This window comes from Sceloporus undulatus, chromosome 6 (assembly GCF_019175285.1).
Source record: "Sceloporus undulatus isolate JIND9_A2432 ecotype Alabama chromosome 6, SceUnd_v1.1, whole genome shotgun sequence".
In the NCBI taxonomy this organism is placed as follows: Eukaryota; Metazoa; Chordata; class Lepidosauria; order Squamata; family Phrynosomatidae; genus Sceloporus; species Sceloporus undulatus.
In genome coordinates, this window is record NC_056527.1 from 74,860,955 (window position 1) to 74,885,996 (window position 25,042).

General features: G+C 37.2%; 1 protein-coding gene across 4 annotated transcripts in view; it reads left to right on the forward strand.

The window, feature by feature from the left end:
- Window positions 1–25,042, forward strand: part of TMEM245 (transmembrane protein 245) — an 80,320-nt gene that overhangs the window by 28,784 nt on the left and 26,494 nt on the right. For 3 of the 4 annotated variants that reach the window (XM_042474091.1, XM_042474090.1, XM_042474087.1), the window contains exons 7-14: window positions 3,493–3,516; window positions 11,319–11,423; window positions 12,588–12,670; window positions 15,592–15,682; window positions 16,440–16,538; window positions 16,913–17,044; window positions 20,059–20,181; window positions 22,684–22,829. In XM_042474091.1, the coding sequence (XP_042330025.1) occupies window positions 3,493–3,516; window positions 11,319–11,423; window positions 12,588–12,670; window positions 15,592–15,682; window positions 16,440–16,538; window positions 16,913–17,044; window positions 20,059–20,181; window positions 22,684–22,829 (803 nt within the window). The remainder of the gene's footprint in view (window positions 1–3,492; window positions 3,517–11,318; window positions 11,424–12,587; window positions 12,671–15,591; window positions 15,683–16,439; window positions 16,539–16,912; window positions 17,045–20,058; window positions 20,182–22,683; window positions 22,830–25,042) is intronic. The other variant, XM_042474088.1, reaches the window with a different exon arrangement.

A 25,042-nucleotide genomic window follows, 5' to 3' on the forward strand; every position in this document is an offset into this window, starting at 1 on the left:
CACTTGATCTAGACACTATACATCTATTGATGCAGCCTAAAATCGCATTGGCCTTGTTAGCTGCTACATTGCACTGTTGACTCATGTACAACTTATGGTCTACTTGGACTCCTAGATCCCAGAAGGTCTTAAAGAATTGCTGTCCCAAGGCCATGGTTGTTCCCTTTGCCTGACACCAGATGAGGTCTTATTACAAGTTGTTTCTGGATATCTTCACTTCTGATCAGCACAGTCCAAGCATGTTCCTCTTAGTATCTCACTTGGTTCCTTGGTTCCCCCATTGGTGAACCAGTCTTTCCAAACACCATGAGAGACCTTCTCTGGTCCACAACAGGTTAGGGTTCCCACACCCAGAACTTTAAGATCACCAGCCCAGCAGTCTAATACTGAGAAATTGTGTCATATAAACATCCTCAAACTGTTTGCAATATGGAAAGTGCTTAGTGAATTCCAGAGGCTGCTTCAATACAGGACCATCCAGGTGGCTAAGGGCAATATAACTGTTGTCTTCTTCATCTACAAGCAACATGTCCTTCAGCTTACCCTCTGGATCAGGGATTGGTGCACATGCAGGGGCATATTCCTCCCAGCAGTTCATATCCCAGGCATTGACAGTGTTCTTCGTTGACTATCTCAGCAGAACAACTTTGTCCTCAATGAGTGGAAGATGGACTTTGTCTTCCTCTATCACCTTTTCTGTCTTTAGGAAACACCTGAAATAGATCTCTTTTCATCCCCGGCAAACACCCAGTGTGCTCAATTCTGCAGCAGGGGGTGTTGAAGCTTAGGCTTTTTAGGAGATACAGTACATTTCTTTTCTCATGGGCTGGATTTCTCCTATGCACCTTTCTCCCATTTTCTCTTCTAATGAGGGTCATTGCAAAGATTGAGGATGACTGTGCAAACCATATTATAATCACTCTGTGGAGGCCCTGCCAGCCATGGTTCTCCAAACTTTTGTTGCTTTTGGGAGTGCTGCAATCTCCTCTCCATGCAGCATGACAGGATTCTCTCTCCAGAGCCATCCTCTGCTCAGGCTAACTACATGGAGACCTCATCCATGTCACCTATGAAATGACATCCAACATGTGTTGTCTGCAATCATAAACAGTTGACAAAGTGCTCCTGTGCAGCCAAGTGGGCCTCCTTTTGGTTCTTCCTACACACTGAGGCATCAGATACCCTCAGTATCTGATGCAGCGAGAATCTGCAAGCTAAATCTTCCTTTCTGAAGGATTTCCTGGTTGCCATCTCGGCTCTCAAAGCTACAGGATGCTTCCTCTTGGTGAGTGTATGCAAAGATAAAGATTTTCTTAAAAGGCTGCATTATTTTTATCCGCCTACTCATGGAATGTTGTCTACATGGAGTCTCTTACTGATCCTTGCTAGGCACCCATTTGAACAGATGACATCCTGTAATCACTTGCTCTACTGGAAGACAGCAGTTCTTGTTTGCCATCACTTTTGTCCATAGATCCAGTGAATTTGGCAGTGCTCATAACGCAACCACCTTATTTGTCCTTTCATAGGGACAAAGTGGTCTTCTCCATGGACATCTCTTTCCTCCTGAAGGTGGTTTCTGCTTTCCATCTTAACAACAACAACTGTAACAACAACAACGACAACTTCTTACCCATCTCTCCCCATGGATCGAAGCAGGGAACAGCAACAATTAACAGACATGCCAGATCATTTAAAACACACCAGATAAAATACACATCAATTTAAACACTCTGGCCTGTTACAGACTGCCAAAATAAAGCTGCTTCGAGTCTCTTTGGAGGTATGCTATTTAAATGATGCATGCATCCTAAGAATCCGGAAACTGCACCAAAGCTGCACTCCAGTGCTTAGGAATGGAGTGTGGCTTTGGTGCAACGTCCGGACTCTTAGGATCCATGTATCATTTAAATAGCATACCTCCAAAGAGTCCCGAAGCAGCTTTATTTTGGCAGTCTGTTACAGGCCACAGTTTAAAAAGACAAGATATATGCATATTAAAACAATCCACATTTAAAATTCATCATTTAAAATCCACGATTTAAAAATCATTTGAGTAAGCCTGACAGAAAAGACTGATCTTTAATACTCTTTTAAATTAAGACAGCGTATTCAGTTGTCAACTCTCTTCTGACAGGTCATTCCACAGTCTCGGGGCAACTGAAGAAAAAGTCCTCTGGCGGACTGTTGCCAACCTAGTCCTGGTTTCCATTTCAGTTTGAGTATAACAATTCTTTGTTAGAGGCAATAGTCACTCTCTATCCCTGAGTGAAGCTTGTTTTCCCAAAGGACAAGGAAATGTGTTAGCAACACAAAAACAAAAGTTCTTTGTAATAATGTATATATTTTTTTCTCTTTTCTTTTTCTGGCACAGTGCCTTGATACTATGAAGAGACTAGAGTGAAAAGTTACCAATTGCAGTAGGGGAGGCAGAGTTTCCAGGTGCATTCCAAATTAATTGTTCTGTTAAATAATAAAAAAACAAATTATTAAGGTGACTGTCTTCCATGATTTCTGTTGTAGGAGATCAGAATCACTGGTCTTATAGCTATTATAATCACCTTCTCTGAATGTACCAAAGTATGCCTTTTTAAGGTTATCTAAGTAGTTAATTCTGTAGCAAGTGATTCTTCTATAGGGACACATCTGTATTCTTAGACAGTGTGTACAGTATTATATTAGCACGTCAGCACCAGAAAACTCAGTGCTACCCTTAAAACCACTTATGTTTCTGCTGCTAGATTCCTAATTTTCACTGTAATTTCTCACTGAATTTTAGGCACATTAATATCTCCATTTCCAATACCTGGGGTCTTTAACTGAATGCAGCCTTTTCAACCCTTTTATGCATTTCAACAATGCTTCACAAAGTTTGCCATCTTTGTGTGATAATTGTTGCACATAAATTGGATAACAATAATAAGCACACTTTATCTCAAAAGTATCAGTTAAGTGTGCTTTGATTTTTCTAAAAACATTGCATTTGAACACTAAAATTCTGGACCACGTCAACAACTGTCAGGTCAGAATGCACAGGGAAGCCATTGAAATCCATAAACACTAGGATAACTTCAAAAGAAGAAATCCTTAAAGTGAACGAAGTTTGGCTATCAGTCCTGAAAAACACCAAAATCAAGACTCAGCAAATGCAAATGAAAACTACTCCAGGTGAGGTGGGTTTCCCAGCAGACAGTGGATCATTAATCAGCTGCTGGTGAAACATCAGGAATAAATTCTTCTAGAACATGGCCTTGTAACCCAAAAAAACCTACAAAAACATTGCATTTTTCCTGGTTGAAAAATTGTTTTGATGGTTTCTGCCACTTTTTTCTAACAGTGATGAGCCTCTGAGTCTGGAATAGTTCCATTTCATTCCTTAAGACAACTTTGTGTGTTTGTTTCATTTTTGGACTACAATTGCATTCTCCAATAATCCTTCCCTGTCTTCTTGTCTTTTTCTCTTCTCTGTTTTCCCACTTTCCTTCCCCCAAGCTGTGGCATTGGCTTAATAAGAAGGTAAATAAGTAGAGTTTGTTTTTCAGCATGAAAGATGTGCTTTGTGTCCATTTACCTTTGTTTTTGCTGGTAACATGGTTTGTTCCTTATTTGTATCACAACCGTCTTATCATAACAGGTTATGATATAAGCTACAGAAGGTCATTCAATGCCATCTAATTCCTTTGGCACACTTGATGAAATATGTCATGCAGAAGGATTGTGTACCAGCTACCCACATTTAACTGTGTTGTTTATATCTAATTGAGAAGACTGAGATCCATCTAGTTCATGATTGTATACACAGAAGGTTTGAACTATGTGGAAACCTGACAAAGTCTTAATTTCATTTTAAGTAAAATGATTTCCATGTGAGAGGTCTGCAGAGTGGCCAAGCTGCATGTTTTGCTTCCAAAAGTGCATATTGGAAAGGAAGAGTAATGGGAAGGGTCTTGACACAAAAGAAGCAGTGAGAAAAGGGTGTCTAAACGTTTCTCTTACTGTTTTTCCTCTTGCCCTGAAGACTTTCTTGAGAAACACAGGAATGAGGTAGCAGAAGAATTGCAGTGAATAGTTAAAATTTAAACTGTACTAATCACCTCTCACCTATGAATCTCTTCTGCTTCACCTTGAGAAATTCATTGCTTTCTTTCCATCATGTAATTCCCCTCTAGAACCAGTGTTATGTAATAGTTTGTGCATTAGACTATGACACGAAAACCCACTGTGTGACTCTGAGCCTCAGCCTCAGAGGAAGACAAGGTGGAAAACTCTGAAGAAACCTTGCCAAGAAACCCTGGTGACAGGTTCATCTTAACGCAGAAATGACTTATGGCAACCCTGGATGTACACAGACTGATTGTTGAATGATCTATACTAAATCCCTTCCTGATATTGATATCAAGCTGACTGGCCAGTAAATGCTTAGGCTCTCTTTTTTGCTGTATTTGAAGGTGAGGATATTTTGAGATGTGTTCTCCAAGAATTCTCAAAGATCATTGACAGTGGCTCTGAGATTACTTCTACTTTTAGTACCTTTGGATGCAATTTAGCTGGCCCTGAAGGCTTGAATTCATTTAAAATAGCTAGATATTGCGAGCAAGTGTGGTGTAGTGGTTTGAGCGTTGGACTATGATTCTGGAGACCATGGCTCAAATCCCTGCTTGCGCATAGAAACCCATTGGGTGACCTTGGGTAAATCACACTGTCTGAACCTCAGAGGAAGGCAGGGTTAAGCTCTCTGAACAGATTTTGCCAAGAAAACCCAGTGATGGGTTCTCTTAGGGTTGCCATAAATTGGGAATCACTTGAAAGCACACAACAACAAAGTTCCACCTATTGCCCATCATTGGCTTTTGGGGATAGAATGTTTCTAAAAGAAAATGAAGATAAAGCTTCCTGTTTTCAAATTTAAAGAAACATAGCAAAAAGTAAGTAACGGGCAGTCATTAAGCCAAAGTAGTATTTAAATAAGATTTCTTTTGTAGGCCTCATGAGTACACTGAATTGAGAATAAATATGGATATTTATTCTGCACCCTATCTCACAGTATATCTAAATGTTTTATTGGAAGGTGGCCAACTCAAGACATACTTAAAATATTCACCATGCTTCTTTTGTCAAATTACACTGTGTAATTGATATACAGAAATGCACTTAGTTCTGAGCAAACCACAAAGGATTTCAGTTGCATGACAGATTAAAATTTAAATTTGAAAGTAAATTAAATACTTAACTGTCCTCCAACATTTAATTTGACATTATCAATCTGCCTGTCAGAGTCAGGTGACCCTTTTACTGTTCTAGCTGAAAATAAAGGTAGGATTTCATTTCAAAATACCTTCATTTTAATTTTCATGCAGTATGACAAACAGGCTTTTGTAGTTCTGCTTCTAATGTTAAGCAAACAAAAAAAAATCTATGAGCTGTCTCTTTTCTTTGCATTTATCCTAATCTCACATCATGTTCACCCACCTCTCATAATGGGTCTGGCATTAAGAAATGCCTCCTTCATCACTAGAACAGGTATTAGTATCAGTTTGGTTGCTATCTCTTGCTATACCAGGAATGTACATGGTTTCTACTTCCCAGTAATTCTCCCCGTTCCTGAAATCTAAGAATTCTCTTTTTTCAATTAGATATTTTCTAAGTTCTTCTGAAAAAGTCTAGTTTGTTGCCATATTTTAGCTCTTCACATAAATGTACAAAGAGTAGGGTGTACATGATCAACTTGAGACTCTAGCATTATACAGAAAAGTATGTTGTTAGGGCAAAAAGTCTGAAAACACATGATTGATGAAAAACAACCCATCATTTGGCAGATGGTTAGGCCTTGGGAAGATAATCAAAGAAAAGAAAAGCCAGATACCTAGGGGAAATTACCAAAACAGCCACATAAGTGGTACACCCATATAAAATGTATGATACAGGAAAAATTCTAGGACTTTCTCTTACCTGATTTTTCAGACTTCCTGGACACAGAATGGATCCTCATTAGCTCAGGCTTGATGAGGGCAGTTTACATGGATTCAGTGGGCAACATTTTACTACCCTTACCAGCCTCTCTTCCGGCCACAAATGTATCTGTGGTCAGGCTTTATAAAACTGAAAATGACCAAACATTCACTTCTGGTCTAATTCATATTTTTATAAAGCAAAGCAGGGGACCGTGTTTTATATAGATTCTAAAGATGTCCAAGAGTGAAGTTCTCCCCTTTATGATGGACATTTTTGGGTTGAAGTAGGGATACAGGATTTGTGGTTGCTGTGTGCCTTCAAGTGTTTCTGATTAACAATCCTAAGGTGAGTTTATCACAGGGTTTCCTTGGCAAGATTTGTTCAGAGGCAGTCTGCTTTTGCCTTCTGCTGAGGCTGAGACAGTGTGGGCATTGGTTATCTCCCTGTTAATTTCAGTCAGAAGATATTTGAATTCTGATAGCACTCTCTCTCTCTCTCTCTCTCTCTCTCTCTCTCTCTATATATATATATATATATATCTGTTTGCATTTGTTTGTGTATTATACATATTTTTACATGCACACATATACACAAAGAGAGAACACAAAGGAGAAATGACTGCACAGCTGTTGAAGACCACATGATTGCCAGAATAATGTAGATATTTTAAACAGCTGCTAGGGTCTGCCATATAGCAGTGCTAAAGCAATCTGAATTTCTTGAAATACGTAGGCATAATTCTCCAGCATTTTTAACAAATAAGAAATGAACTAATGCAAGATATTAGTACTGAAATTTCATTGCACATTTATTTTGTACTTTTTGTACTTTGGTTGCAAAAGCAAAAATTTTGGTATCAAGTTTGTTTGTTTTAAAGTCATGTTTAGAAGAGTTTCCATTGACTTTTTTTTAAACATACATGAATTACCTTCTGTAGCTTAACTACTTGGGTTTCTCTAAAGTGGTAATAATTATGGCAGCTGTTTTGAATTGCTGTAATCACTTGCATTACTTACTTGAATATGAAGCTAAAACACTAATGGTCAGTATATTTCTGTTTATGGTGGAGGGAATCCAACCATTGATTAGGGTAGTGTGGTAAGCGGTAGGGAAACCTGTGTTCATTGAACAGTAAAGTAAGTTTAGTTTATTGTTTTTTTGCCACTTACATCTAAATGCACCAGTTTAGATGCAGACAGACACCAAGCTTGTTAGGAAAAGTCAAGTCTGAGCAGTAAACTGTCAGATGAGTTTTGCTTAAAAACAAAGTGGTACATTTAATTGCTCGCAGCCCATATTGATAGGAAAAGGGAGCACTGTACATATATTTATTCTGATCCCTTAAGACTGTATATACTTATGTATAAGTCTAGAAATTTTAGCTAAAAACCTGACCAAAACATCTGAATTGACTTATCCATGAGTCAATGTATGTACTGTACACTAACTTATTAAAGGAACCATCTGCTGGTGCAAGGCAAGAATATAATCTGTTCTGGAAGCACTGATCTCCTGTATTCTCTTATCTATCCAGCCTTTAGGGTGAGCACATACAGTTATGCCTGCTGGAATTTTGTAAGTTCTTTGGCATTGTTTTCCTTTGCTTCTTCCTTTAGATCCTTTGTTACATGCCCCTACATTTTAAGCTAGACGTATCTATGGGTCATATCAAAATTCATAATTTTAGCTCCCAAACCTGCCCTCAATTTATACCTAAAATTGACTTATAGTTGAGTGTATATTAAGAGCGTGAGCCTATGGGGGTTACATCTTTCCCACTTTCTGTATTGTACAGAAATTCCCACCACTATTATTTTAACCGTGTCTAAGGGCTTATGTTGATATTTACCTTCATCATGTTTAATACTAAACAAGGTTTCCTATTAACTAAGTATAACATTGGTTTCAAGAGCATTATCTGTACATCAGCTTTTATGTTCTTTCTGAATATGGTGATTTCTGAATTGGCCTAAACGAGAGCAACAAAGAAAATGGAGCAGCTAAGTATGAAGATGGTGTAGTTGTCTGCTTGTACTGGGGGAATGGGTTCATTATTCTGCTAATAATAATACAGCAAGAGCCAGTTTCTTTTCATTAATGTGTACCTTCCATCTTTATGCATACAATCACATATATTTTGCTACCATCCTACTTTAATTGTGAGGACCGCATAGGGAATTGGAAGCCTTTCAGTTTCTGTCAATATTACCCTAATGATACTTTCTATTCCCTACACCCACCTTGCCCAGATTGTCTTTTCTCTCTTCTGGCTAAATTCTCATAAGGGTTAGGAAGATGTGATTCAGGTAGTCAACTATAGATAAGCAGAATCTAATTATAGCAAGTGAGAAGACAGTCAGCATATTCCCATGGAAAATACTCCACTGTGTATAAATGCTGTTTGATTGAAAGTACTTTCCCTCTCTGGATGACCTTAGGACACCAGTTCAGTTGCATTATATGTTAAACATTTTTGCACACACATGCTTTGTATCAGGGTTTACAAATTCTCTAAAATCAAGAGAGGCAAGGCTACATTAAAAACATACAATAGGACTTCCTCTTAAAAGATACCTATCTGTATTAAATCAGAGACAAGTATTAGTTCAGTAAAGCCTTATCATATAGGTTTTCCTTAGCTTGTATCATGACTACAGGTAATAGATCACATCATGCAATCTCAATATTCATTTTTAAAAACCTGATGCAAGGTTTTTAAAAAAATAATTTTCTGCCTTTTACTCTGCACTTTTGAAGTGCTTTTGAGCAGTTTTGAAGTCTTGCTTTTAAGTGGCATATATGAAATCTCTTTGACAGTCAGATCACTCCTAGTTCTCTTTTGGAATAATTACATCTGTATGATGTCTATAGTGTTTGTAGATGAAGGGAAGGTTTGAAGACTTTTGATAGAAGGGGAAGGAGAAATCTTTATTTTAAAAAATCAACAAGTTCAAATCAACAAGTTCATAAATGCTCTATACTCTTTCTGTTTCAATGTAGTTACATTTGCTCTTGCATCAATATTTACACCACGTCCAGTGAATGCATGAGGGCTGCCCTCCAGTCATCCCAGTGCATTACTTATTTCTCCCCACAGGGCACCAATCCTTTGTTGTGCCCATGTCACACTATTATTAACATGCAATAGTAGCACACCTTATGAAGAACTGATTGCCACAGACATCTGCTTCTGTAGCTGGAAATGTGCTGTTAGAGGGATGAGTCAAGGCCCCACCAATAAAAGGGCTTGCCAGTATTCACATGCTTAGTTGCCCCCATCATGCTCCTCCCTCCTTTACAACATTAGTGAGACACATGTTAATAAAATGGTGGTGGCATGTCAGTATATCCCAATCCTTCTCACATAGCTACAGTTGACCCAGTTTTAAAATGTTGTCTGTTTATGTTGTGGTTTATGCTCTGATAGGATGGAGGAATGGAGCAGAACTTAGATTTAATGTATCACATTATACTCAGTATTATGTGTAACACATGATAATTACACAAAACAAAAAAAAAACTGTAACAGTGATTCCCAAAGTGGGTGGTGGTAGAAAGATCAGGGGGGCGGTGAGTGGAAAGGGGGCAGCAAGGGGGTAATGAAGAAAGAAAAGGAGTGGCACAGGGGCTTTCAGTCAAAGTATTGCTGCACAAGAAAGACATGGGGAACCAGGAGCCTTAGGACCATAGAGTGCTTCATGAAGCTAGTTATGACATAAACAACTCCTTAACAACTGCTTCATCCTTCTAACTCCTAAAGCTGGAGGCTGCTGTCTTCCATTCACACAAGATGCTCCAGGGATTCTTCTTCTCCTAAGTCCCAAAGTAAAAGGCTGTTGTTGGAATGGGAAACAGCAGCCTCCAGCATTGGAAGTGGGGTGTATGAGGAATCCAGGGATTCTTTGTCCTCCTAACTCCTGAAGCAGAATCCCTGGATTCCTCCTCCTTCCGAAGCTGGAGGCTGCTATCTTTTTTGTGTTCTTTTTACTCCTATTTACTCCTTTTGCTATTTCTTTTATCTTGACTGCTGTATATATAGTTAAGCTGAAAAGGAGAATGAATTCTATAGATACTTAAATTTTTTAAGTAATTACATTGTTAGCATATTTTATTATCTTTTCTTTCTCTTTTGTTATGCATCATGGTTTTATATACTTTCAAGTTGTTTGGAGTATATTTCACTTTCTCTCTCTTTCAAATTTTTAGACTATCAGATGTGAGCCAGGGCGGTGTAGTGGTTTGAGTGTTAGATCACAACTTTGGAGACCAGGGTTTGAATCCTGGTTCAGCCATGTAAACCCACTGGGTGACCTTAAGCAAATAACAGTCTCTCAGCCTCAGAGGATGGTAATGTCAACCCCCCTCTGAAGAAACTTGCCAAGAAAACCCTGTGATAGTCTTGCCTTAGGGTCACCATAAATCAGAAATGACTTGAAGGCACACAGCAACAGCAACAACAATATGCCATAAAACTTCTAAGTGAATGTTAAGAGTCCTTTGAGATTAGTAGAATGCAGCTGTTAAATGGATCCTCTAATGCACAATCTTATAACAATCTTTACTGCTGACTTTAAAAACGTGTGCTGGAAACTTTTAAAAGTGAAGTAAGCCATTACAGCACAGCTGTATGTTCTGCTTTCTACTGTAGTACCAATTTATAGAGATTTTGTGTGTATATGTGGAAACTTATATCTAACTTACACGTATGTTTACTCATATAGCCCTTCACATACGTAGGTTTATCTAGGCTACTTCTAGCCTTGAATATTAACAGTGTTCTTTACAATTTCCTGAAGTTTGTGGGCTTCTGTAAAATCGAAGCAGTTAGTATTAGTGTTTTTTGAAAGCAGTTGCTTAATATGTGGGTGGTTATAGGTTGCATCTTGCAGTAGCAAATGGGCTAAGGAACCTCATGTTCAAAACCTTGTCATTTTGTTCAACCTTTTGCATTTGTTAACTGAAAGGAGTTTGAGACTTACTGTTCTTGAAAGTCCTTTGTGGTTGCAAGGGCACATTTAGCAGCTTATCATGAGCCTTCCTTTACATGAACTGATAATGGACATTTGATTATTGAGTGCAAGAAGAGGAAAAATTGAATTTGTTTGGTAGGAAATGTTAAATGAACTGTTTTTCTAGCAGTTCATTTAATGAGGTGCAAAATCACTTTCATCTTTTTTATAAAAAAACATGTTCCTGCTGCTAAAGTGTAAATACAGTGAAATTGGCATTCAGTCTTGCGGTCAGTCTCTCCATAAGTGAAGATCTCACTGAGGTGGAAAGCTGCTAGAACTACCAGAGTACATTTTCACATTACTTTGATTTCTTAGTATTCAGCTTTCCCCCCCCCCTTTTTTTGTTCTTCACAGATGATCGTATGGTTGGAGAAAATGCTAGATAAAATCATTAGCATATTCATTATATTTCTGCTAGTAATAGGCACTCTCCTGCTGGCCCTGCTTCTCACAGCAAAGGTATTGTTTGCATTTAAGCAGTGTTACTGATTTAATTTACAAACTATTTATTCAAGTCTACAGAGATCATTGATGTTCATTGCTTTTGTTTCCACTTAAAACCTCAATAAACTGACCTCATTGACTTAATCAGTATAAATGCCTGCTGATTAAATGTTGATAAGCAATTGCCTGTTGTAAAAATAAATATGTTAACTACACAAAATGAAACTGTAAACATTAAAAATAATACAAAAATATTGTGATGAATAAACTTAAATTATAAGTTATAAGATAAGCTAAGAAAAAATACAGTAAATAAATTAGTTAAGGACAATGTCCGTAGATCAGTGGTAAAACATCATTGCCATTTATTATTCAGTTATTAAACATGTAAAATTTTCTTTGGAGGGGTAATTGAAATTGGCTTTGGCATTTCAGTGCCAAAGTAAAATATGCCTCTTCTCTGGGGATGTGAATAATATTTTCAAAATTTCTCATTATTGATGAGACAAGAATCACTCTTCTCTAGCACAAGGATGAGACAAGGATCATATCACTTTTCATCAGACCTGTTGTATAAAACCTTCTGTCCTTCCCTTTTGTCAAGCAAGGTATAGACACACAGCTAATAATAGGACTGTGTGATTGATCAGAAAGATGGAAGCAGCTATCTGATGCTTTTATTAAAATTTAAAGCAGCAACTTAACAACTATTGTACATTAACTATACACTATGCACCATTCACACACATTATGCAATTTTCAGCAAAAATAATTCTTGTGAAAACAAAGTTTGTCATGACAAAACAAAAACATTTTGCCTGTCTCATTAGCATGGAGGGGGAAAAGGAGAGTTTCTTGTTTTTACATACAAGAATGAGACAATTAAGGATTTGTTTTCCTCCTCACTGTCTTTTCAGGCCAATGGTTATAATTTGGCTTTATCCTCTTTGATTTTGGATTTTTGTGCTCAGTTTAATTTTATCTTGTTGATTCTTTAAGTTGTTTCTATTGTCTGTACTCCACCTTGAGTGCTGTAGATATTTAGATGTAAATAAAATAAATAATACTATTTATTGTTCCAGACTTTTCTCCTTTCTTTCTTTATTGTATATTTGGGACATGCTGTGTGCAACTTGGCGTTAATTTCATTTTGATATTTCTTCTCTGTAATGAATTTAGGTGCACCAAGAAAGTGTACATATGATTGAAGTTACAAGCAGCTTGATTAATGAAACTGTAGCCAATCATCCAGAATGGGCTAGGTAAGAGTACTAAAATTTTGTATCTGTATATTTGTGTGCAGACATCTTCAAGTCCACTGTTGACTTATGCACCACCCCATGGTTTTCATAGGTATTCCTTAGACAAGGAACGCTCAGGTGTGTTTTTGCCAGTTTCTTACTCTGAAATCTAATCTGTAGCAGAGCATTCATTGGCAGTCTCTCATCCAAGCAGTAACTAGGGCTGATCCTGCTTAGCTTCCAAGACCAGACAGGATCTAGAGCCTTTTGTATTTAGGCCCACTGAAATTGTAGTGACAGAATTTAAAAACCAAGTCTTCTAAATTCCAAATACCTTAGCATATGAATGGTCTCGTAATCTTGCTTGGCATTGAGGACTGGGAGTGTGAGTATGAAATGAGGGAGAAAATGGACTCTGAAGTAGCAAGTGTTTTGTTTGGACAAAGTTATGGGTACTGAACAGAGAACTGTACTGATGTATCCATATCTCATTAACATTTGAGCAGTGCTGATTTATACAGAGCTGGTCTGAAAACCAAGATCCCATAATTTTCAGCACTGTAAATATAGATGCTGGATCTCATGCCTCTAAAATCAGTGGTGCAATAAGCAGTTTTAACTCATCCATAGCCTTCAGCTTATCTATTGTACAATGGTTGATTAGTCAGTGATTGGTTGCACTTTATGGACTGCAGTTCAGCAACCTGTCACAAACACAACTGTTTGTGCAGCTGTATTTATATAGTATTAGCATAGTGTCCCTGCATGTTTCTAATCTAGATATCTCAAATAAATCTATGTATGAAGAAAGTCAAAGAGGAAAGTGCAAATGCAGGTTTACAGTTGAACATTAATAAAAATAATAAAATATGTTATTATTAATAAAAGTTTATTAATAGATTTTTATTAATAAAATGTATATTGTACATTTTTATTATTAATAAAAATAATTAGAGATGAATTCTACAGATACTGTGGACAGCTCTAAAAAGATAAATCAATGGGTCCCCAAGCAAATCCAGCCTGAATTGTCCCTAGAATCCAAGATGATTAAACTGAGACGGTCATACTTTGGATACATCATGAGAAGGCATGATTCAGTAGAAAAGACAATTGTGCTTGATAAGATAGAAGGCAGTAGGAAAAGAGGAAAAGCACATTACAGATAGATGCAGTCAGTCAAGAAAGTCATGGCCATGTATCTGCAGCAGAGCTGTTGATGATGGGGTGACTGGAAGGTCTCTCATTAATAGGGTCTTGATAAGTTGAAGTCTTCTTGTTGATGTCAGATAGATGGCAGTCAGCTTAACAGCAGTTAACAAATGGCCTTTCCCATCACTTTGTTAAGCCTACTTTTTCCTAACTTGATGCAGTGAAAACAGCAGAAACCCTTACATCATTGTAAGGAGTTTATCACACGAAGGAGATTGGGAGTTTATCCTGTGAATATCCCGGAAAAATCATGTAATTACGTAAAACAATTTAATAAATAATAACAAAACATTTATTTATATCCCGCTTTTTTAAAAAACAATCAAAGCGGCTAACAGCATATAAAAACATACAATAATATCATATACACAGTATCCCTCCCCCTTAAAAAGAATTAAACAATTTGCAATTAAAACTACATAGGATGTTAAAATATAAAATCTAATAGTCGTGGGTGGAGTCATAACATAATACATAGATATCCATAGTGTATGGGAGTGGTTGTTGTGTGATTGTTATATGGCCAGGACTTTATTCCGGAAAGGCCTGTTGGAAGAGGTCCGTCTTAACTGCTTTATTAAAAGCATCTAAACTGGTAATTTGACAGATCTCATTCGGCAGGCCATTTTACAGACTGTGAGCGGTTGCAGAAAAAGTCCTCTGGGACTTTTCACATGACGTCGCACAAAAACCACCATTAAAGTGGTCACAAAGAAGCATTAACACACATCTTTTGACTTCTGGGATTTTAGTGGCAATGCATTTCCAATATCACTTTATTTGTGCAATTATGTGTGGTTATCTTTTGTCAAAACCAACTACTGTGTATGGTTTATTTATTTTATACCAGCACTGCAATCTCTCTTCTAACAATCTAGAATCATAAGCCACAATTTGTTTTTGACTTGCAAAGGGAAGACCAAGGCAGAGTCAGTTTAGACACAAAAAATGTCTATTGAACAAAATAGCTTGTAGTGTATATTTAATTTGGCATCTATTTTTGAGTAAAAGATTAATAAATTATTATAAAACTGTTAAGTAAATAATAATACCAATCATCCTTACTATTCCTATTCTTGTTTCATACTTTCTTGTTACTTTTAAATTTGTGTTACTGCATTTTTCTGGAGAAGAAGACCATAGCTTTCATCAGATTCTTAATGAGATCCGTGGCTCAAAAAAGGTGAAGAATCACCAGAGTAGACATATGCTATTTGCCCTTTATTTATCATGGTTTGACATTTACTTTTTGAGGAAAGCAATTACTTTTAAGGAAAGAGTAAAAATGATAAAATAGTAGAACTGGTGAGTAAAGAATAAGGAGAGGACATAGTATCAGTAATGGTACAGCATATTCCTAGTAGGCACATGCCATTTTCCTTCTGTCTATGATAATCTAACGTTGTTAGAAAAGTGTGTATCTGTGTTATGGATATATTAACCTGCAGCCAAAAAAAAAAAAAATCCAAGTTTCTAGTGCTTTCTAGAAGGCCTATGGGTTTGTGTTTCTTTGATGGAATCTCACAATTCCAAATTCTGAAAACACTTTTGAATCTCAAAGGACTTCTGAATGTAAAACTTACAAGACATGGCCATCTCCTGTTCAGAGCATGTCAGACGTCTCAGTGGGTATGCCCAGTTGCCTTTCTGTATCTCATTTATTTAAAGCAGTGAACAATATTTGACATTTAATTGGATTTTTTAAAAAACTTTATTTTTTTATAAATTAGCTGGCTTCCTGAAGCTCAAGTTTTTCAAAAAGCTATGAATTCTGCTGCCAACAATGTGTATCAGTATGGTCGAGAATGGATAACACATAAGGTAAGGTGAGATTAATCTTTGAATAATACTATTTTAATAATTGCACTGTTTTTCTTTTATCTTTTCAAAAAGATCCCTGTATTGTAAATATTAGTACAGAATGAAATTGGGGATAAAATTTGACTTGACACCAGACACCAGTTCTTTAGGGATTTTTGCAATAATTTATAAAACAGAACGTTTCCTTCTAACAAAAGTGTTTGCTGTATAATATAATATAAAAGGAGGGGAAATGAATCAATAGAGCAGCCAAAATTCAGCATTAAAATATAACAAAAAAAAAAATTTTTTTTTTTAAAGTTTGGGGGAAATGTAAAGATCTTTCCTAGTGAACATACATCAGACTCAATACTAGATAAGCTTCCCTGAGGAAACAGAGCAACAGCACTGAAAAGACCTTATTGCTTCTTAGTCCCATCTCATTTCTGAAGTATTGTGAGGATGATGTTTGTATTTGATATGAGCTCAGCACATGGGCAGTTTTGGGCTTGTAAAGTTCAAAGCTACCATATTAAACTGTGCTTGGAAATGGACTACAAAACTCCCAGTTCCTCTCTTAAACTTGTGATGCTTAAATTCATTCTCCTCAAATCTTTTGTTGTATGGCTTTATTGCGGGTTCATAAAATTGCTCCATCTCTGGTAATGTCTTCTGTCCCACCATTCACCTTTACATTTTTCATAAATAAAGGTTAATAATAATAATAATAATTTCCTCTCACAGCTGTTTTGGTATAAAGTTCCATTTTGTTTTGTAGCTGCATAAAATATTAGGAGAAAAAGTGAACAACACTGCTGTAATTGAAAAGCAAGTGCTGGAGCTGTGGGACAGACTATATCATACGTGGTTTGTGAAAGTAAGTATCGTAGACATACTTGTAGTTTATTGAATCCTAGTAAATGTAATGCTAATACAAGAATATTGAACCTGGGGGTTAGGAAGATCTTATGTTTAAATAAATTCGGACTCCTTTGATTCTCTAGTTACTTTGTAAATGTATCAGAAAAAATGGGAAGAAGATGCATACACTATAGCTTCATTTCTCATTTTGCTCTGGATACAGTCCTAGGAGAAATTAATGTTTGAACAGAACCCGAGTGTTACTTCTTTAAGCAGTGTCAGTAATGCATGTGAAATAATAATGTGTCCCTTATGTCTATGCATATATTTTATTCCAGTCCCCAGAATATTCTGTGAGCAGTGGGTGAATGCTTTCCTTTTACTTTACAGAATGTATCTCACACAGGGAAACATAAAGGACAAAAACAGCTTTTACACCGTCAGAACAGCTGGCCAGGTGATATGCTTGATTGGCAAGATGTTGCTTCCTTTATCCATGAGAACATAGAGACATTTCTTTCGGTATGTGTCTTTCACAGTAGAAGCAATAAGAGAAAATCCTGTTTTCAGAAAAAAAAGTATCATTGTGTAATTTCATTCCTTCATCTGGGTTTGCAGAGCTGGAAAATTTTCAAAAATTGATTGAAGTATTAATTCATTGGCTCCCCCCTTTCGGTATGTTTGAATTCTATAGAGTACCAGATGAATTCTGCACTTAATCCTACTTACTTTTAACAAATTTGTTTTTTTAGATGTTAGAATTTATCAGGGGATGGGTGCTTGTGTCTCTGCTAGATATAGGCAACAGGGGATGGGTGCTTGTGTCTCTGCTAGATATAGGCAAACAGGTCTTAAGAGAAGTATCAGGATTGGAGAGAATGCATCACCTGGCTAATTAATCAGTGCTAATACAATGAATTAAATTATTTCAATGATTAATAAAATGGTAACAAAATTAATCTTCCAGTTTCTAATCTTTAACATTAATGAGCTAATTATTAAATCTATGTTCCAAGCTGTGTATGTGTGCACACATGTCCATACACACATGAATTTGAAGAAAAAAACAGTGGCAAGGGTGAACTCTCTTTCCATAGAGTTTGCTTTTTATTTTAAATCAAGGTTTGTGATTCACTTTTGTCTTTTTATCTCCATTGTCATATAATCACTCTTCCCCTATCCCTCAACACAACAGGACATTAAATTGGGGAAAGGTGTCTCTGTATTGTTTGACATAATTCCCCCCCATCTTCTGTTTTTCCAGAACTTTCCATCTACCAACTGTCTACCTCTTTTGCCCTGTTCCCCCCACACAAAAAATGTTTGCTTCATCCTTAGCTGTTTTTCTGTATGCTCCATTCCTCAGCTCACGGCCTGCACTGACATCCTTCAATTGTTTTCCTTTTCTTTTAGTCCTGTTCCCATTTGGCCTCCTACTCCTTCATGGCACTCTGTTCCCTGATGTCTGTTCCCTTGCCTGCCAGGACTACGCAGTTCCTCTTCCCTCACACTGGAAATTTGGCTGCACCTTCTGTCAAAGTTTATTTCACTTTCTTCACTAAAGCTACATTTTTTCTTGGTGTTCCAGAAATTAACTATTTCCTAACAGTGTCTTTAGAAAATGACAGAAATATGTAACATTAGGACACCAGGTAATAAAATAACTTAATCTGGCATTTATTTCTGGAGGCACAGAGTTGTAACACTCCCCTGTCTGTGTAAACTGGCATTTGCATTCTGTATAATACTAAAAACTCTGTGGTAATTCCTTGACATTTGGGTATTGGAAAGTCTTTTTTTGGTTTTGTTAATCCTTCTGGATGTCATTGATGTATTGCTTACCTTTGCAGTACATATTATGCTGTGTTTATTCACTCAAACCACTACAAAAATGACTGAGGTTTTGCTGAACATCAACAAAAATGAATCAGCATGGATTTGCCATGCATAATTTGTCATGGCATTTAATATGCATTCTGTAAAATCTGCTTAAACATTAAGATAGAGCAGGTCATCCAGCCGTTGTTGAACAACTTTCAACATTGGCCGTTTGAGCCAAGGCTGATGGGAGTTGCAGTATGGCAACATCTGGATGGTGCAGATTATGATATCCTGAAGTAAGAACTGCTAAGTTATAACCTTTAACTGTCTTCTGGAAATATTCCAAAAGTAGTATATGAACAGCTCATGACTTTCCAGCCTGTAAATATCCTCCCATCGTCCTCTTCCTTGTCAGGTTAATTTATTCAGTTATGCAGTTGCCCTGCACCAATCCTTTGATTCAATTTGATTACATTTGAAATAATTAAATATACCATATATAATTGAAAAAGTCAATTGAGCCAAAACCCTCAACCTGCATTCCCACTTGGAGAGAAAATACTATATATAGTATATATGTTTGCCTTTGTCACTTTGTAGTTTCTCATACTTAGCATATTCAGTTTATTTTATGATTTTTGCTTTCAAAGTCCTGGTTTTTACCTTACCGCTGTTGTTGTTGTGTGCCTTCAAGTCATTTCTGACTCATGACAGCCCTAAGGCATACCTGTCTTGGGGATTTCTTGGTAAGATTTCTTCAGAGGAGGTTTGCCATTGCATTCCCCTGAGGCTGAGAGAATGTAATTTACCCAAGGTAATCGAATGGGTTTCCATGGCCAAGCAGGGATTCAAACCTTGGTCTCCAGAGCCATAGTCCACAGTGCTCAAACCACTATACCTACAAATCCCTAGATGGCTTGGGGCCAGAAAACCAGCTCCTTCCATATGAATCTGCCCCAAATTTGAGATCTTCAGTAGAAGCCCTTTTGTATATCCCATCACAACCCACAAGATTAGATTGGCTGGAACATTTAACAGGGCTTTGTAGCAGCACCCTGACTACAGAACGCCCTCTCAGGGAAAGTAAGACTGGTTCCATACCATTTGAGCTTCCAGTTGGCAGCAAAGGCTGTATTATTTTGCATGGCCTTTAGTCTTTAAAACCAGAGGTGGCTGCTTTGGCTTGGTTTTTATGTTTTTATAAAATAAGTGGCTTTAGTCTACAGTCATTCCTTGGTAACCATGGGGGGGGGGGTCCATTCTGTTCCCCCTTCCCCCATGGATAACAAAAACACGAGATCTCAAGTCCTATTGTTTACTATGGTGGCATGATGTGTGGACATCTGCTGACATGGCTGCATGCACAAGTTTCCATTAAAAACGGGGCTTGCCAACCACGGAAGCTCAAATCAGTGCAAACCTGTATTTTAGTGTTATTATGTTTTAAATGTTTTTATCTGTTGTACAGTCACCGTTGAGGACTGGTGAGTTGATAGGCAAATGCATTAAATACATTCAGAATATTTATTTATTTGAAATAAATTTTATATGGAGAAAATAGTGGGACTTCATATGCCTAATACTGCTGCTGCTTATTCTAGAAAAGGGGACTCCTCCTCTTGAGAGTGTGTTTCACCCTGAAGCATTATGCATTGAAACTGTGTGTGTATTGTTTTGCCAAGCTACTGACTTCAGGCTATACTTCTGTTTTCCAGATCTTAGAATCCCTCTGGATATTGATGAGTCACAATGTGAGCCTCCTTTTCAGCACAGTTACAACTTTAGTAACCATCCTCTTCTACAGTGGCACTGCTCTCCTTAATTTTGTACTCTCACTGGTGAGTACCCTTTCTTGTTATTTTACACTTTACACTTCTTTATATCATGGCTTTTAATGGTTAATTTTCACCTCTTTTCTGTACAATATTTTACAAACCTAATTGTCATATTGAGATGGGTGTGATTTTGGTTAAAGGTCACAGCTGAGAAAGGAAGGGTCTTCCATGTAAGTTGTGATCTTCTCTGCCTGATGTCCCAAATGGAGTTTTTCTTTTTTCCTTTCAAGACTTATGCCTGCAGGGTGGAACCTTCATGGGGACTACAACTGTGGCAAGTAAAGTGCAGTTGTGACAACTTTTGCCTTTCCTTTTGCATGTTAAGTCTTAATATCAGTTTGCACCTGGGAGTGCTTGGTTTTTGCCCACTTATATGGTGTGTGTGGACATCATGTCAGGCTAAACCTAAAACTGGTTGCTAATTTCTTTCTCCTTTCCTTGCTTAATGCAACATCCACTAAGGAGGAAAGGGAACAATTTAATAGATAAAATTGATATGATTGGTCAAGAACACACTGTAATAACAAATGCTGTAAATCTGGGGATGGCCAAAGTATCTTTCTGTGACTTTTGGCTTCTTGGAAAGCACAAACAGCTTCTATTAGACAAGTAGTGTTTTGGTCAGGCTATGCTGCACTGGTTTCTTTGAAGGGGTCTGTGGAATTTTAAGTGCTGGAGTGATAATTTTTGCTCAGGTTTCATGGGAAGCCTTTAAACCAAATTAACTCTCCTGGCATCAGATATTTGTCATAGACCATCTTTCAGGAAAATTTCATAATGATAATTCTTTTCTTTTAAGCTTGGCAGGGAAGTGTGTGGGCTGAGCACCATATGTGGGTCAAGTGCCCCCCAAGAGCCCTCCGAGTTGTTTATTTCTCAGCCCCAAACACTCTCTGCAGTTGTGGAGTCCCCATTACCATGTAATGGTACCATTTTGCCATGTTTTGTCCCCTTTCCCAGCTATTTTAGGGATTAAAGAGCCTTTTAAAAAACAAAATGAAATGTTCTGGAAGTTTTATTGTAATCATTCATCCAGGCACTGCATGAGAAAATCTCTAAAATCTCCTTTTCCATAGAGGCCAAATTATAAGTAGTTAAGGGAAATTAATTAACATATGAACACAGAACAATCAATGAACTCTCAACCAAAGCAACTAAACCAAATCAATTTGTATCAAAATGTTAAAATATTACAATTTTAAGAGCCAGCAATAGAACCTAAATTGTTGTTGTTGTTAACCACCCTCGAGTCTATCTCGACTCATGGCGACTCTATGGATGAGACATCTCCAAGACTCCCTATCCTCCTCTACCCAGTTTCCGTAGATTCATATCCGTGACCTCCTTAATTGAGTCCATCCATCTAATATGTGGTCTTCCTCTCTTCCCAGTTCCTTCCACTTTTCCCAACATCATTCCACATTATTCAGCTTGGTACAGGGCAAAGAAATTGAACTACAGTTTCTAAAAAGTAAAAAATCTATCCTTAACTTTTTCTGGAGATAAAACAGTTTTGAATGTTTGCTCGGAAAAAAATGAGCTTGGTGACATTATTATTACAGAATGAATGTTTCCTGAAAATATCCCTCCTCATGAAAATTATATCAAATGGAATACTATACTGAAATTGCAGAGTTTTTGCAAGCATGTTCTTCATTATTTTACATGTGACATAAGATTTCAGAAGATAGCAGAAGATTGTGAAAATTGGCAGTTGATTATGAGAGTGTTTTTTTTTAAGGTATGCTTTTTTTGATCCCTACATTCGTTTTTTAAAAGGAATTCCTGACTCTTAACTGGAAAGCCTGGGTAATCATCTTTCTAATAAGAATGTCACAATTCCTGCAGTTTTTTGATCCATTCTAATTTTAAAAGATGTGTGAACTGGTAGTTAATGGATCCACAAGGAAATGTTTCTCTTCAAGGCTGTTTTGGTCAGAGATTTCTTAGGTGTTGTTGCTTTATAGTTAGTTCATAGTAATTCAAAATTAGATACAGAGACTGCAATCTGAAGATGATGCACATACTAGATGAATGCAGGAATTAATTGTGCTACGTCATCTTTAATCACTCTTCCCACTGATTTCAAAATGCAGTTCAGTTGTCCCTCCATATTCGCTAGGGTTAGGGGAACAAGACCCTCGTGAATATGGAAAAACCACAAATAACAAAAACACCATGTTTTTACCTGAAGGACACCTCTCTAGGAATCTCTAGGTCCTCCAGTGCAACTCTGTGGTCAATGTCCAACATACACTGACCATAGAATGGCACTGGAGTAGCTACAAATGGTCTTTCAGTGCAACTTTTAGTTAAAGTTGACCACAGAGTTGCACTGGAGGACCTAGAGATTCCTAGAGAGAACATATTAATGAAATCCGTGAATAATCAAATCTGCAAATATCAAATCCGCAAATATGGAGGGATGACTGTATATGGATTTTAAAATATATGTTTAAAATATAATTTAAAATATTATATGCTTTCTTCTTGCCTATCTTTCAGGTGATTTTCCTGACCACATTGTTCTACCTTTTAAGTTCTAGTGATGAATACTACAAACCAGTGAAGTGGGTGATCAACCTGACACCTTTGTCACAGCCTGGCCCTTCTTCAAATATAGTTGGCCAGTCTGTGGAGGAGGCCATAAGGTACACTATTATTTTCCTGCTAGTTATGGAAATCTGCTCTTATGGTGAGAATGGGTGCAAGGGCGGGGGGCAGCAATGAATTATTTCTGACGAGTACTTGTTCTCTCAATTTTGTGCTGATGCCAAAAGTGTTGAATAGAGCCCCTTGTGATCAATAAGCTGCTACAGATAGGTATTTGGGATTCAAGAATTCTGTTCCTCATTAAGAACCTCATAGTCAGTAGAGCAAATCTGGACATGTAGCATTCTGCACTGTGCGGGTGGCAAGAAACCAGTTGTAAAGAGTCTTGGGATTAGACTGTTTTGCTTTCAAGGATAGAGCCACATTTTTGACCCCTGCTAATACAAAGGTTTTTTGCCCTGAAATTTGGTTCTGTGCAGCTGTGAGCTGTATATTTCAAAGATACAAACAGCTGAAAAACCTGAATTAAGTAGTTCTGCAGTCCCTGGAAAAACTGAAGAGATTATCTAAAAGGAGTGTTAACAATGTTGACATTCATGTTAATCTTAATCTTTACTGGGGTATAGAAAATACCTGTTAAATGGAGGCTTCAAACTAAGGGGAAAAGGCATCTAGGGAAAGATTTAAGCTAGCAGAGAGAACTCAGAGGGGTTTGTCAGAGCCATAGCTCCAAAACCATGACACACAGACATCTGAAATTTGACACACCTACTTAGGGAAGCTGAAGTGTGCACCTTGGGGTCATTTGTTTTTAAAACATAGTGGTAAATTTAAATTTAATTTAAATTAATTTTACATGTCATTGCCTTAGAAGCCTGCAATCTTCAGTCATGCCACAGGAGATTTCTCTTAAAATAGTTTTGAAGGAGATAAGAATTTGACATTAATGGGAAATAATCCAAAAGATAGTTATAGCTACACCTCCCTCTTCTGTGTACAGCCTTCCTTCACAGATACAGGGTAAGCAGGCCACTCACTAACATGACTGTAGAGGTGCATTGTGGCAGTCTGTATTCCTAGGGATGTCAACATCAGTAGCAATAGCAGGTAAATTTCTATACCACTTATCAGCGCCCTAAGCGGTTTACACTGTGTAAGCTAATTGCCCCCCAACAAGCTGGGTACTTATTTTAGTGACCTCGGAAGGATGCCAGGCTGAGTCAGCCCAGAGCCACTAGCTGGTATTTGAACTCATAAGCTTGTTCTCTGTGAGTGAATGGCTGCAGTACAGGCATTTAACCACTGTGCCTCCAGTAGCTTCATTATATGGGCTAGACACAATTTCTTCAACACTGACAGCTGCCAAACTTTATTTGAAGGCTTTGGTGTGTCAAAGTAAGGTTTATTTCAGTTTTTGCAAAGCAGAGTACTTTTAGTAGCAGCACAAAAGAAAAAGCAAAAGATGTGTCAGACACATAAGGCAGCATTAAATAGAAGGCTGAATTAAACAGAATATTTAATTCAGCCTTCTATGTATGATACATCTTTTGCTTTTTCTTAGGTGCTGCTACCAAAAGGTACTGTTCTTTGCACAGGTTGAAATAGACCTTACTTTGAAGAACCCTGCAAGCTTGGCTAGAATACATAAAAGATTTAAGATCTGTTAAGAACTTAGCAAGTATAGACTACGTTATTACCTGGCCCAAAACCTTACAGTCTTAAATACATTTAGAATCCCAGAAGGTAGGGAAACTGAAAACAAAGGGGAAAAGAATAATATAATTTCCATTGTGTTACCTGTTTTAACCAACTTCCATAGAAGTTACTGATTTCTTCATTCCTGTGTGTTTATATGCCTTCATGTCACCTTTTGACATATGGCCACCCCATGTATCTTTATACATTTGCCCTGTCCAATCTTCATCCCTTCCCAACACCTTTTAAAAAAATAAATGATTCTTATTCTAGCATTCCAATCCTTTGTTACCAGACAAATATAAAGAGATGTTTTAATAATTTTACCTCATTCCAGAAGAGACTTTGCTATTCCAAAATAAATGCTTTGTCTCTGCTTTCCCCTTAACCTTCTGTTCTACACTTATTCTTATCAGAATATTACTTTGCTAAGCATTATCATGATACATAGAGTTTCTGGTTGGAAAGGGTTTTTTCTTTCCTTTTTCTGGAAGTGTGTAAGTAAGGTGTCTGAAATAATATGTCATATTGGATCCTGCCATGTTTTACTGGAAATAGAGAAGAAGAAAATGCAAACAATTTGGAAAGAGGAGTAAACAGAAATGTGTCTATACAA